At 40.2% G+C, this 14,638-nt stretch overlaps 1 protein-coding gene across 2 annotated transcripts in view; it reads left to right on the top strand.

Annotated features, from left to right (window-relative positions):
• The window catches only part of SLC10A6 (solute carrier family 10 member 6), a 29,560-nt gene extending 15,430 nt beyond the window's left edge, over nt 1–14,130 (top strand). The window contains exons 2-7 of one of the 2 annotated variants that reach the window (XM_032332813.1): nt 209–327; nt 2,266–2,354; nt 4,903–5,078; nt 7,759–7,916; nt 9,211–9,261; nt 12,277–14,130. In XM_032332813.1, the coding sequence (XP_032188704.1) occupies nt 209–327; nt 2,266–2,354; nt 4,903–5,078; nt 7,759–7,916; nt 9,211–9,261; nt 12,277–12,491 (808 nt within the window). In that variant the 3' untranslated portion in view covers nt 12,492–14,130. The remainder of the gene's footprint in view (nt 1–208; nt 328–2,265; nt 2,355–4,902; nt 5,079–7,758; nt 7,917–9,210; nt 9,262–12,276) is intronic. The other variant, XM_032332814.1, reaches the window with a different exon arrangement.
• Nucleotides 14,131–14,638: the final 508 nt, after the last annotated feature.

Here is a 14,638-nt window from a genome sequence, read left to right as displayed (position 1 = left end):
GTAATCTCAAAGGCCCTGTGTGTTGCTTTTGGTCAGGACTTAAATCCATTGTTTCACACTCTTCCTTTTTTTTTTAAAGTAGGCTCCATGCCCGGTGTGGGGCTTGAACTCATGACCCTGAGATCAAGAGTCACACGCTCCACTGACTGAGCAAGCCAGTCAACCCTCAAACTTCTTCTCTTAAGCATCATTTTAATTTCACTTTCAGCATCACCATGACAACCTGTTCCACAGTGGCCGCTCTGGGAATGATGCCGCTCTGCCTGTATGTCTACACCTTGTCCTGGAAGCTTGAGCAAAATCTTACCATCCCGTATCAGAACATAGGTCTGTATGGGGCTGATGGAACGGAATAGTAATAGTAATGGTGATGGGAATGATAAGAGCTGGTGTTTGTTATGCGTGTCCTCTCTGTGGGTTTCTAAGTGAACACGTTCTCCAGTACTTCTATGTAGATTCTATGACTGGTTCCACTTCCTAGGTTTTTAGGATCGTAGAATCTGTTAAGTAATCTTACCAAGTTTGTGCTGCTGATGAGTGAAGAATTGAATTCTGACTCAGGGATCTGATGGCAAAATCCAAGCTTTTAACCTTACAAGAGTTCCCATCTGAAAATAAAGAAAGAGAAGTTACTTATTAAAAACACACTTATATAGTGCACCGCAAAACCATTGGTCTTGTTAAGATCCAAAGGTTAACTGGATCACAGTGGGTCTAATGAGACCTTACTTCCCAAAACTCCACTTTTCACATGGCCTGTGAGCCTTGACATTTTTACTGATCCAACATGGATGATTCCTTTCTATTATTAGAGCGTATCCTCATGCTACAACCATACCCATATTTCTTCCATAGCTGCTTTCAAGACCGTCATTTCTCATTAAACTCTGTCCCCCATTTTAAAAAGATTTTAGGGGCATCTGGGTGGCTCAGTGGGTTAAAGCCTCTGCCTTTGGCTCAGGTCATGATCTCAGGGTCCTGGGATCAAGCCCCACATCAGGCTCTCTGCTCAACAGGGAGCCTGATCCCCCTTTCTCTCTGCCTGGCTCTCTGCCTACTTGTGATCTCTCTCTCTCTCTGTCCAAAAAAAAAAAAAAGACTTTACATATTTATTTGACAGAGAGTGAGAGGGAACACAAGCAGGGGGAGTGGGAGAGGGAGATACAGGCTTCCAGCAGAGTGGGACACCCGACACCGACCTCGATCCCAGGACCCTGGGATCATGATCTGAGCCAAAAACAGATGCTTAAAGACTGAGCCACCCCGGTGCCCCAAACTCTTAACTTTTTCTAGAGATCTCAGTCGACTTACTAGGCTGGGAAGAAAACCTTGGTGAAATAATCTGGTTATTCTCCTTTGCTCAGAGTCTTTGGAGAATTGGCTGAAACTGTGATTCTTAAAACTGTCTTGTCTGGAGTCTCAAGTAATCACTTGGAGAGCTTTACAGCCCAGGGCCCACAGTTCAAAAACACAAATAGAGCCATGTTCCCCAACCACTGGAGCCCACTGAATTTGTAAAATTTGAGTGAAATATTGGAAATCGTAATTTTATGCATAACTTTTTCTAATTAGTAAGTTGTTTACATATTCCATTTAAATAATATATTCTAAAAGGCACTTGTGAACAAAACCCAACATATTAGGAGCAACTCATATAACTTTGCAGCCAGTTTTGCAGGCATTTGGCCAGATTTGGAAGCAAGTGGATCTCTGCTCTGCGGAGCCTGCCTTCAATGCTTTTATTCACTTGCGCTAATTAGAAGGCATTTTTTCCCCGCCCACCTTTGGGTTACTTGGCTACACTTGCAGAATATGAGAAATTGTTTTGGTATGTGGAACAGATGCTGTTTTTATATCTCCAATAGGTATTCTTTACTTTGTGAAACAGAGGATCTGTTGGCTTTAAATGGGGAAATAGGAGCTGTGGTCATAGAGGGGTGACCCCCTGCGTAGCAATCAAAGAAGTTTGCCGACTCCTCCTGTTTTCTAACTTTTACATTTCTGGTTGTCTCTAAAATTCCACATTGTCATCAGAGGGATTTTGAGAGGGAAATGATGGGACATGAACAGGGGCATTCAGTCATAATGTATACCCTTCAAACATGGTCTTCCAGGGGTTTTTTCCCCTTTCTTTACATATGGAGGCAGATCCAGAAATAAAATGCAGCCTTAATTAAAGCCTTTATCTAATAGAAATAGACATGGTTGAGGACTGGGCACTCCAGGGGAGGGGGATACTGTCTGATGGATTTTTCTTCTTCCCAGGAATCACCCTTGTGTGCCTGACCATCCCTGTGGCCTTCGGAATCTATGTGAATTACAGGTGGCCTAAGCAATCCAAAATCATTCTCAAGGTAAGCAGCTCCCGATGGTGATAAATGCATCCTTACATGCAGAGACTGGAAAGACGGATGGAGACAGGGACTGGAACAGACGGGCCAGTCGGGTACAGCCCCACCCCCAGCAATTTTCCTTACCTGTCCTGTGTTTTTGGATCTAGCCCCCCTATTTCTTCCGCTCTTGTCAGCCATGCTCTGTCATTTCCTTCGGCCCACACACTGAGGCTTAGGACACACTGGCGAGTGTGGGACTCCTGCTTTAGTGACTATAAAGCTACAGCGTGTGTGTGGCCAGAGAGAACCCAGAGCCCATGTCTTAACCAGGCTCCACACGAGTGCTGTTGAGGTCAATGCTGGTCAGGTGTGCAGGGGTGGAGGCCCAGGGTGAAGAGTAGGGGTGTTTCCATGAAAAAGTGAGGGGGAAGGTTTCAGAAGCATTTCCGAAGAAGCTTCCGAGGTTGTAGTTTGTGCACACAAACGAGGGCTGCTGACCACGTGAACCACTGTCAAAGTGAAATTATGCAGAATGCACTGAGGAGTCTGGCCATGGAGTGATGGCAGCTAGAACCTCCTACCTCTTCTGGACTTCCCAGCGTTGTCCTCTGTCTGCTGGAGGAATAGGCCCATGTCCATGTGTGAAAAAGATCTCCAAAATAACTTTTGAAAATACCTAAAAATGACTTTTTAAAAATAAAAGAATAGCTTTAAAAAATGTTGAGGCATTCTCAACAAACGTGTCAACAACCTAGGATGTTTTTGATTTTTCCAAGTATGAATCATTTTGGAAGATGTAAGATTGCATCGTGCACTGCTTTATGAAGACTTTTACGGTGCCCTACTTATATTTTACATTTCCAGAGAAACAGACATTTGGGGCTAATTGGAGGTTCAGCGAATACATCTCAGTTCATTTGAGTTCAGGATTTATGATTTCGTTTTTGCCGTGTAGCCCCACATGCCTCTCCACGTATCTACACCAGCGGCTGCTGCTTTCTCCTTTCAGCACAAGATGGAACAACTCCCACGATTCTTCCATTGAGATGAAGTGGGGAAGAGGGGTTGACAAGCAGACAGAGAGCTGGAGGAAGGCTTCAGTGTTGCACATTTGGATTGCATTTGAGTGGGAGACTGTTATTTCAGTGGGAGAGAATGGCCAGGGCGGTTGTGTATGCTGTAATTTTGTTTGCAAAACAAGAGGACCGAGTGTGAGCGTGGGAACCTCTTAGTTTTCAAATACTCTATTTCTGATAAAGTACTATCACGTACTCTGTTTTGTTGATTTTGGTGTTTCCAGATCCTCCGTTAGTCCCTTAGTGTCAATGGAGAAATCACATAAATTTTCTGTAGGTGACATTTATTGTATGTAAAGAGCAGATTTAAAACCCCTTTCTTTTGCCTATTTCATAGGCTGCATGGCAAAAAATATTTAATAATATGCAAAAATATTCTGGAGCATCTTAGTAGAAAACTAGGATAAGTTAATCCTTATTTTGATACAGTTTCATTTTCTGCTCTTGGTCCTTTGTTAATTTTAGATATGACATATTTTCTGAACAAATTGCTCTTGGTAAATTTTTAAACTTTGAAATCCTTTTATGATGGAAAGACAAAGAGGGATTCTGACAATCAGAGGACTTCTTTGTGTGTTCTAGCATCTTCTCATTAAGCAGCGGCCCAGTCTGTCTTTGTGTTGAGCAGTAAAAATAATCTTGGAGCAGGTCTACGATGCATTGGTTTGTTTTGGCTTTGTTCTGCTCCCCGTGACCACCTTCTTCTACTCCTCAAAACATTTCAAATCCCAGTTGACGCTGTACTAGGTTGTCTACATACTTTGTTGTCTACATGGTATGAATGGGAGCTTGTCAAAGTCCTAATTTCCTCCAAATATTCTGGGTCTGGCTTTCTTTCTTTCTGATCTAAAACTCAAACTATTGGAAATTCCTTTTTGTTGGTTTCTTGTTTTTGCTGAGCAACACAAGGAAGGACAGTATTCATTTGGGAGAGGAAAGAGGCTTCTCTTAGTTTTTATGTTACATTGATGTCAGCCCAGATTGTCTAGTAAAGAATGGGTGCATTTCACTTCGAGGAGAGAAGGGCAGGGATCAAGTAAGGAGCCACTGGCAGTCAAGGGGGTGGTGGGAAGAGAGTGGCAGATGGTGGGGCAGGGCAGACCTCAGACAAGAGGTTAACAGTGAAGGATCTGAGAAGTGCCTGTAGTGGGGTATTGGAGACTTACTGCCAGATTTCACTTGTCTCATGAGTTTGTCCTATCCATGAAAATGTTCACTACCCATTCCTTCTGGCAAAATCCTCTACTTCAAGGCAAACAAAACATAAAATAAGGCTTAGATTGTGTCAAGCCTCACCAGTTTCCAGCTTAGCCAAGTCAGTTGACCAGTTTGGAGCTTTAGTTTCTTTTCCGTAAAATGAGATTGGATTTGGTGGTAAGTCCCCTCTTTGCTCCAAAACACCTAGGTTCCTGGCTTCTTAGAACAGTGATGGACTTTTCAAAATAGAACTAAAAGACCATAATGTTTACATGTATTTTATTGGTTTGCTTTAGATTGGGGCCATTGTTGGTGGGGTCCTCCTTTTGGTGGTCGCAGTTGCTGGTGTGGTGTTGGCAAAAGGATCTTGGAATTCAGACATCACTCTTCTGACCATCAGTTTCATCTTTCCTTTGATTGGCCATGTCACGGGCTTTCTGCTGGCACTTCTTACCCACCAGTCTTGGCAGAGGTACAGTTCAATGATCCCTACCCTTTTTTGGAGGAGGATAAAGTAAACAGTCAGCCACTGGCAGGCTTTGCTGCCTGGCTGTGTCAGGAGTTTTGACTTACAAGGTGGATGGAACAGGATAACTCAACGCAGAGAGGGTGAAAAGATCATGGTAGTTCTTACGTAAATGAGAGTAAAGGCCAGATTGATGGGAAGTTGTAATCTGTGAAATTAGGATTGGGGTGTTAACACCATGTGTTGGAATCTGGACACATTTCTCTTCTTACTCTAGTAATCAGATAGGGGTGAGATGGTCTCATTAAATATAGAGATCATTCTAGAGTATGAGCAAAATTCAAGAGATGAAACATTCATCCACAACTTATGCCAAATTCTATACAAGTGCTAGTTCTAAGGGACAAGGGGAGAAAGGACAAACTGGAGACATAAGAAAGGAATTTATCTGACATATTATCATTACAAGTTGGGGCATAAAATTTATAAATTTGTGAAATATTAAAAATGGTAATACTCCATGTTGTTATATCTATAGGTGAGTATTAACATACAATGTTGGAGGGAACATAAATTGTCAAAAACTCACCGGAAGGCAATTTAGTCATATCAATAGCCTTATACATATTTATAGCTGTTCACTCAGTGATTTTACTTTTAGAAATCCGTCCTGAAGCTAAGACTCTCAGATAAGCACAGGAATATTGATGTGCGAGGATGTTAATTGCAGTGTTATTTATAAATCTAAAAATAGAAACAATTAAATACCTAACAATAGGGAGATACTTAATTCATGGTGTGTCTATGTGATGGAATATGATGCATCAATTTTAATGCTTTTGGAAAATACTTAAAAGATAAATTTAAAAGAGAATAGAAAATGGGATACATTTTGATTCCCATTTTGTGGAAGAAAGCAAAAGAATTTTATGCATGGAAAAATACTGGAAGAAATACACCATATGCTAATACTGTTTAATTTTGAGTAGTAGGATTAAGAGTCATTTTAGTTTATTAATTTTGGGGGTATATTTCCCGAGGTTCCCAATAAGTATGTACCACCTCTGAAGTCAAAAAAGAATAACTGAAGAAAAGTGAACTAGGTGGTTGAACTTCAGAGGTGGAGTTTGGGAGATGAAAAAGCTTCAAAGATAGATTTAAGTGAAAGAGAACAGAAAGTGGTATGCATTTTGATTTTTATTTTGTAGTAGAAATCTCTTTGTAGTCTACTTGGGGAACATATAAGATTATCCCAGGTACAGGGTAAGACTCTGTCTGTGGTATCTCATTTACTTTTTACTACAAGCCTGAGAAGTAGTTATTATTAGTACTCTCATTCTACAGATGAGCGAATCCTTCAAGACATTAAGTAACATGACCAAGTTCATAGAGCCAGAATGTGGCGGAGTTAGGAATTGAACTGGGTTTTTTTACAAAGCCAATAATCAGGAACACAGACCGCTGAGTGGTTGAAATAAAACGGAATCTGGGGAGGAAGTATTCCTATGGCCAAATGTAGTTAACAATCTTGTTTTTTTCATACGTGATGGCTAGAGAAGGATCAGATTGATATACTGCATTTGCCTTGTGAATGGTCCAGGTTTGAGGTCCAGCTGTGCAGCTTAATCATCTCAAGTAATTGGTAGGGTCTGAAAGGAGAGTGGTCTGCAGAAAGCAAAGCAAAGCAAGCCAGAGAGTAAGCACAAATAAAAAAAGAGCTGCAGAACTTGCCCTGTACCAGTATTTTCATGCCCACATTATACCTCGTCTGGTTACCTCCATATTCCAAACCAGCTTGTAGAGAGATGCTGGTTTATATTCTGAAACACCTCTTTCCTCTCTTCCCTTCCATCTATAGAAGCCCAAAGACCCCCTTTATAAACTGAAGACAGATGAAACTGCTTAACCCAACCCATGATGTCCTGCTAATGTCTTCCTTTTACTCCCTCCTGATTTTTCTTTTTCAAGTGAGGCTTATCTCTCTCTCTCTCTCTCTTTTTGCAATTAGAAAACTACAGGAAAGTAGAAAGAAGGAAAATTGTGTTCCTAAACTCTTTCACCAAAGAATTTTAGACAGGTGGTCTTAGACATTGGCTTTCATTTATGGTTTTTATTTATTTATTTTTTTTAGGGTTTTTATGTTTACCCTCAAATTTTATTTCATTCCTACTGTTTCATATCTCTAATTCACCTTTCCATTCCAATCCTCACTCCACGCAGACTGGCTTACGGCACACGTACTGCCTCCTAGTAGGCACAGCTCATACCTGTCCCTAGAACGTTAATTGTAGCCTCCGTCCTATGTTCAATGGCTCTCCCACCATCACCGTTTCATCTGCCTTTGCCTTTTTAAAGGCTTCTCTAACCATTTATGCCACTTTTCTGAATTTTTATAGCATCTCCCTGACCCACGATCATATTTTGTCTTGTGTTGTTACTGGACCTTTCCTGTGTGTTGATTGTATCTTTTCACCCAGATTCCTCAGGCAGGTTCCTAGGGTCCTGTTCCGAAGTGCCTCTCAAGGAAGGCCACCTGCGGAGCAGACACACTCAGCAAATAATTATTAAATGAGTAAACATTTTTAGTGGCCTAACCTCATAGCTTACATTTACTGCTATATAGAAGAGAAAAATTTAAGAAGACTTCTTATTGCTAGTAACTTTTGAAAAATGCTTTCTTTGGTAGGTGCAGGACAATTTCCTTAGAAACTGGAGCTCAGAATATTCAGATGTGCGTCACCATGCTCCAGCTGTCTTTCACCACCAAGCAGTTGGTCCAGATGCTTAGTTTCCCGTTGGCCTATGGACTCTTCCAGCTATTGGACGGATTTCTCATTGTTGCAGGTGAGGAGAGCCCCCATTAGGTAGATTTAGTTGAAAATCGTCAGTCCAGTTTACTAACTTCTTTTTCAGTCTGAACATGCATGTGCTACCCTCGTGGTACATTGTTAGCCTGCCATTTTTTTTTTTGGGAAAACGAAGTGCACAAACACATTCCTTTGCTTTCATAGCAAAAATATTAAAATATGTGAAAGTAAACTTATAAACAAACATGCTTCACAAAAAACAGTGTACTATTAGAACTTGGATTCTAGGACTTGATAAGTTTCCAGGAGCAATAATTTATCTTCAAAGTGACATTTGTTATGTTTCATCAACAGCCATGAAGGCTTCCAAATGCCAAGTTATTTCACAATGCTTCTGTGACTAAGAATTATGCTGAATGGTTGTGAAACATTTTCCAGCAATGAAATAGGAAACATAAACAGATATTGAATTACCACACTTGTATACACAGGTATCCTATATATGGGTTATATAAAAATCCATACAGCCAAATATACATCATTTTAGAGTCAGTCCTTAGGTGGGTTCACAGAAAGTAAATTTAAAAAGATATCAATGAGGGCACCTGGATGGCTCAGTCGGGTAAGCATCTTGACTCTTGGTTTCGGCTCAGGTCATGGTCTCAGGGTTGGGAGATTGAGCCCCATTTCAGGCACTGCTCTCAGCAGGGAGTCTGCTTGAAGATTCCCTCTGCTTATTCCCCCTCCCAAGTAAATAAATAAGTCTTTTAAAAAAAAGACGTCAGTATGTACACACACATATATTTTCATCTTGGGCCATTGTAATTTTCACTGTTATCAGGAGACAGGGTCTGAGTTATACTCATTGATACTGATATGACTGATTATACACTGATGGCTGATGTAACACTCAACATAAGGAATACTTGGGGTTTAAATTTACCACAAAATAAGAGAAATCTTCACAGAGTAAAACTCACTGGTCTTAGATCTAAGTTTTAATTTCTTCTCCTTAGGGTGATTGTGAAGGAAGGAACATGTCAGGCTTGTTCCCAGCTATCTCCCAGCACTCAGGGGAGCGCCTGACTCATAACAAGCAAGCACTCCACCGGTGTTGCTGGTTGACCGACTGACTGACTGACTGAATGAATGAATAGATGAATAGATGAGCCACAAGTGGCCTGAAAGAATGTATGCGGGAGCTGTCAGTGACCTCAATCACTAATGGTCCATTCCAGATAGAAACAGCCATTTTGATACACTGAGTTCTTTTGCTCCATAGTCCCTCCCTCCTTTTTTTATCAAGGTATACTTGACATACATTTTATTAGTTTCAGGTATACAACAGATGATTCATATTTGTGAATATTACGATCACCACAGTAAGTCCAGTTAACTTCTGCCCCATATGTAGAGGTTTTTTTTCATTGTGATGAGAACTTTTAAAAACTTACTCTCTTGGCAACTTTCAGCTGTATAATACAGTATTAACTACAGACACCATGCTGTACATTGCATCCCCATGACTTATGTATTTGATAACTGGAAGTTTGTACCTTTTGACTCCCTTCACTGATACCCCCCACCCCCCAGCCCCGGGCAACCACCTATTTATTCTCTATCTCTATGAGCTTGGTTTTGGTATGTTGTATTTCCATTTTTCTTTGTCTCAGGTGTTTTATTTTACTTCTCATTTCTTTGTTGACCCATTGGTTTTTCAATAGCATGTTGTTTAGTCTCCACATATTTGCGAATTTTCAGTTTTCTTCTTGCAGTTGATTTCTAGTTGCGTACCATTGTGGTCAGAAAAGATATTAGTTATGATTTTAATCTTTTCAAATTTGTTAAGACTTGTTTTGTGGCCTAACATACGCTCTACCCTGGAGACTGTTCCATGAGCTCTTGAGAAGAATATATATTCTGTTGTTTTTGGATGGAATGTTCTTTATATATCTGTTAAGCCCATGCGGTCTAATGTGTCATTCAAGGCCAATGTTTCTTCATTGATTTTCTGTCTGGATATTCTATTCATTGATGTAGGTGGGGTATCAAAGACCCATATTATTATTGTATTGCTGATAATTTCTCCCTTTAGGTCTGTAATATTTGCTTTATATATTTAGGTGTTCCTATGTTGTGTGCATATATATAAGTGTTATATCCTCTTGTTGGATTGACCCCTTTGCCATTAGGGAATGCCCTTGTCTCTCTTTACAGGTTTTTTAAATTTTTTTTTTTAAGATTTTATTTATTTATTTGACAGAGAGAGATCACAAGTAGGCAGAGAGGCAGGCAGAGAGAGAGGAAGGGAAGCAGGCTCCCTGCCGAGCAGAGAACCCCATGCTGGGCTCAATCCCAGGACCCTGAGATCATGACTTGAGTAAAAGCAGAGGTTTAACCCACTGAGCCACCCAGGCACCCCTACAGGTTTTGTTTTAAAGTGTATTTTGTTCGATGTGAGTATAGCTACCCCAGCTTTCTTTTGGTTTCTACTTGCATGAAACATCTTTCTCCATCATTTCACTTTTTCAGTGTGTCCTTAAATCTTAATTGGGTCTTTTGTGGGCAGCATAGAAATGGGTCTTGTTTTTTAATCTATTCAGCCACTCTTTAATCTTTTGTTCAGAGACTTTAGTCCATTTACATTTAAAGTAACTGGGCATGCAGTTACTGACATTGACATTGTTTTCTGGCTCTTTCTAGGTCCTTTCTTCTTCTGTTCCTTTCTTCTCTTCTGTGGTTTGATGACTTTCTTTAGCGGTCTGTTTCAACTCCTTTCTCCTTTTTTTGTATCTACTGTAGATTTCTGCTTGGTGGTTACCATGAGGCTTATATGTAACAACTTGTATTTATAACAGTCTATTTTAAGTTGGTAACAACCTAAGTTTGAACACATTCTAAAGCCCTACATTTTTATTCCCCCTCCATTTTTTTTTTTTGAGGTCATATTTTACATCTTTTTATTTTGTGTATTTCTTAACTAATTACTTTGATTAGTTTTACAACTTTTGTCTTTTAACCTTCATACCAGCTCTATAAGTGATTAATTCACTACTTTTCTGTATGTTTATCTTTACCAGTGAGATGTATACTTTCGTATGTTTTCTCGTTACTAGTTAGCACCCTTTCTTTTCAGCTTAAGGACATCCCTTTAATATTTCTTGTAAGTGTTGAGGAACTCCTTTAGATTTTGCTTGTCTGGAAAACTCTTTACCTCACCTCCACTTCTGAATGATAATTCTGCAGGGTAGAGTGTTCCTCGTTGGAAGTTTTTTCCTTTCAGCACTTTGAATGTATCATGACATTCCTTCTGGTCCGCGAAGTTTCTGCTGAAAAATCCGTGGATTGTCTTATGGGGTTCCCCCTGTATGCAAGGGGGAAGTTGTTTTTCTCTTGCTGCTTTTATGATTCTCTCTTGTCTTTAACTTTTAGCATTTTAATTATAATGTGTCTTGGTATGGCTCTCTTTGAGTTTGTCTTATTATGGAACTCTCTTCCTGGACCTAGATGTCTGTTTCTTTTTCTCCGCCTCAGTCTGATGCTGTAAAATGAAGAAACGAGTCTCTTCCACATAAAGTTCTGGGCATTTTTCAAGGGGCTGCTCCTGTGCTGGGCCCTGGGGCAGGACAGTTGGTTTGCAGTTCCTCCATTCACCACAGATCTGTGGTTCTTATGTGCTCCAGATCCATTGGTCTTAAAAGCCAGATGTTTTGGGGGCTTGTTTCTCAGACGCCTATATTAAAAGCTGGGGTGCCTAATCTGGGGTATGAGTCCTTGGCTTCTGAGGGAGAAGGTCCATGTTTTGAGTTCCCTCCTGATTGTGGGTGGCCCTGTCTGGGTGAGGCTTATGGTGAGATTTCATCTCAGTCTTTCCTACCCACTTTCACGTGGTTTCCTTCCCTTCCGTCTGATGTTATGGGGTTGTTCTGACTGTTTTTAGGTTTTTTTCCCCAGAGAAACTTAGTGTGTCTAGGGGAGGAGATGAGTTTAGGATCTGCTTATGTTTTCTTCTTCTTTTTTAAAGATTTTATTTCTTTATTTGAGAGAGAGGAGAGGGAGACAGAGAGGGCGTGCAAGCATGAGCAGGGGAGAGAGGCAGAAGCAGATGGAAAAGCAGCCTCTCCTCTGAGCAGAGACCCTGATTCGGGACTCAATCCTAGGTGCCAGGGATCATGACCTGAGTCAAAGACACATGTTTAACCGACTGAACCACTCAGGCGTCCTGCTTATGTTGCCTTTTGGAACTAGAACCCCATTTTCCATCTCTTTTCCCCCTTCATTTCTGTGTGTTTACACATATGAGACCCAAAGCAAACAGGGCCCCAAAGTACATGATATCACTACATTACAGTCTTTGCTAAAGTGATTTTTCAACACTTGCATGTTTTAACACCCAGCATACAAGATGTACAAGAGGAGACTGAAGAGTGAACACAGAAAAAAGGACACAGGTTGTGCAGAAGGCTGCCACAAAAAGAAATCTGCTTCTCTCAAAGAGACCAGTGCTTTCTTGGAGGCAAATGAAGAAGTTGCCTTAACTCCGGGACCTTCGGTGCCGATGGATCTCCACACAGCTCTTGAGCCATCGGGCCACATCTCCTCTTGTACCTAGTAAGGGTTGCTGGCCTGCCCGGTCTCCGTCTTCCTCAGCGGCCAGTAAAGACAGTGCAGAGCTGATGTGTGGATCTCATTGGCAGGGCCTGTGGGAATATTTGAATATTTATATTTTCATGTGGTTTGTGAATTGTCATTGGATCCATTTTTGAAAATGTATTTCACTTACTTCAGGGAGTTTTTTTTGGGGGGGGGGGTTGCTCAATACATCTACTGGCTGCTGTGTGTGTTCTTGTCTTCCCATGCAGTGAAGATTAACCCCTGTTGTTATGCGAAGTCGTTCTGGATTAGATGTCACTTCCCACTGCATACAGCTCTCATAAAAAAATGTGGTCATGTCAAAAACGGTTGTTATTTTTTAAGGGCTTGGAAATCTTTTGGGATGTAATACAGTGTAGAGGGAATTAATGACCACTTGAGGTTAAAATGTGAATGCCCCATATTTTCACTCTCTAATGATAAGCACATGTATAGCCTTCTAATTTTTGTTTGTTATATCATTTTAAGAAACATTGAGATCATTCTATATATACTGTTTCATAAGTCATTTAATGACACAGTATGGAGAATCTTGTCATGTCAGTTTTTGTTGATCTACCTCATTCTTTAGAACAGTGGCTTCACAGAAGTATTCCATTGCATAGAAGGACTGTAATTTATTAAACCATTCCTTATTTGTGGACATTTAGATAGCTTTGAACTTATTGGTATTATAATGCTGCTGCAAATACCCGAACTGTTGTGCAAGTATTTTTAGAGGATCACTTCCTACAACTTGAAATGTCAGGCCAACCTCACATTCAAATGTTGGGCAGGCTCCTGTCCGATGATGTACAGCAGTGACCGAATGGAGCTGGCTTCCCACAGCTGCACCAGTCTGAAGAATGATCAATTCTGATTTGTGAAAATATCTCATTTAAGATTGCATTTAAAAAATTATGACTGAAGTAGAGTATTTTTCATGATCACTTGCCTATTCATGTCCTTTGCTTGCCTTGCTATTTGCTTTCCTTTTTGATTGATACATTGTAACACATGACAAATAATGACCCTTTGTCCTGTTTTGTCAACATTTTACCTGCTTTCAATCTTTTTTGTTTTCCTATGTCTTTTGTCATATAGAAGCTTTGAATTTTCTACATATTCAGCTTTATTAGTCTTTTTAAAAATGCTTTTTGACCTTGGTGCCTGTGAAATGTTAGAATGTTGATGTTTTTGTGTGGATTATGAATTGTGAAAGTATTTCTTTTTGAGAATGTATTTGCATGAAGTTCTGTTTGGGGGTTTGCTCAACAAATTTATCCTCTGCTGTGTGTACTGTCTGGCGTAGGCAAAACCCATTCCCCTCTCTTCTTACATTATTAAAAATATTTCCCATATATTTTCCTATGACTTTTATGAACTAAATATGTAAATGGTTATTCCATTATGCATCTACATTTTTGTGTGGTGTGTTAAGAATCTAATTTTTTATGGCTAATTGATCCAACATCATATATTGAATCATTCATCTTTTCTGATTTAAGTGCTGCCTTTCTCATACAACTTCCTATATAATGTGGGACTCTACTTAGTTCCATTTTTCTCTATTTTTATTTGTAAGTTTTGAAATGTGTAAGAAAGTATATTGTCTGAGATTTAGTGCTTTATAATTTTAATTTGTAAGTTTTCCCGAGAACCTGTGGGTTAATATGATGGTAATGATTATTGTGGCATATTCACGACAATTAAGAATGCCATTGCGGTAGTACAGAAAGAGCCCCATTAGGTCACAAGTATATTTCTATGGAAAAAAACTATGTAGACTGTGACATGTTTGTTGGTTCTCAACTGCTGCTTTATTACTTGAGGATTCCATTTATCGACCTGATGAATGTTTATGTGTCAAGAAACTAGTCCGTGCTGTGTCCAGGCCCAGGAGACGTGCAGCCGTAACACACAGAAAGGGTTCCTGTCGGCAGGGTCATAGTCAGTGGGAATAGATCCCTGCAATGAGTGCTCGCTTCGGCAGCACACATACTAGATCCCTGCAATAAGGAGTCGGTGGAGCTGGGCACGAACTCAAACCCCCAGTTCTAAAATGAGCATTAACATGAACTTTAAAGAATCCACAAAAAATGGATTTCTAGATTGTTTCTTTAAACA

This window comes from Mustela erminea, chromosome 2 (genome assembly GCF_009829155.1).
Source record: "Mustela erminea isolate mMusErm1 chromosome 2, mMusErm1.Pri, whole genome shotgun sequence".
NCBI lineage: Eukaryota > Metazoa > Chordata > Mammalia > Carnivora > Mustelidae > Mustela > Mustela erminea.
The sequence above is the reverse complement of the archived record's forward strand: the minus strand, read 5'-3'. Positions and strand labels throughout refer to the sequence as shown.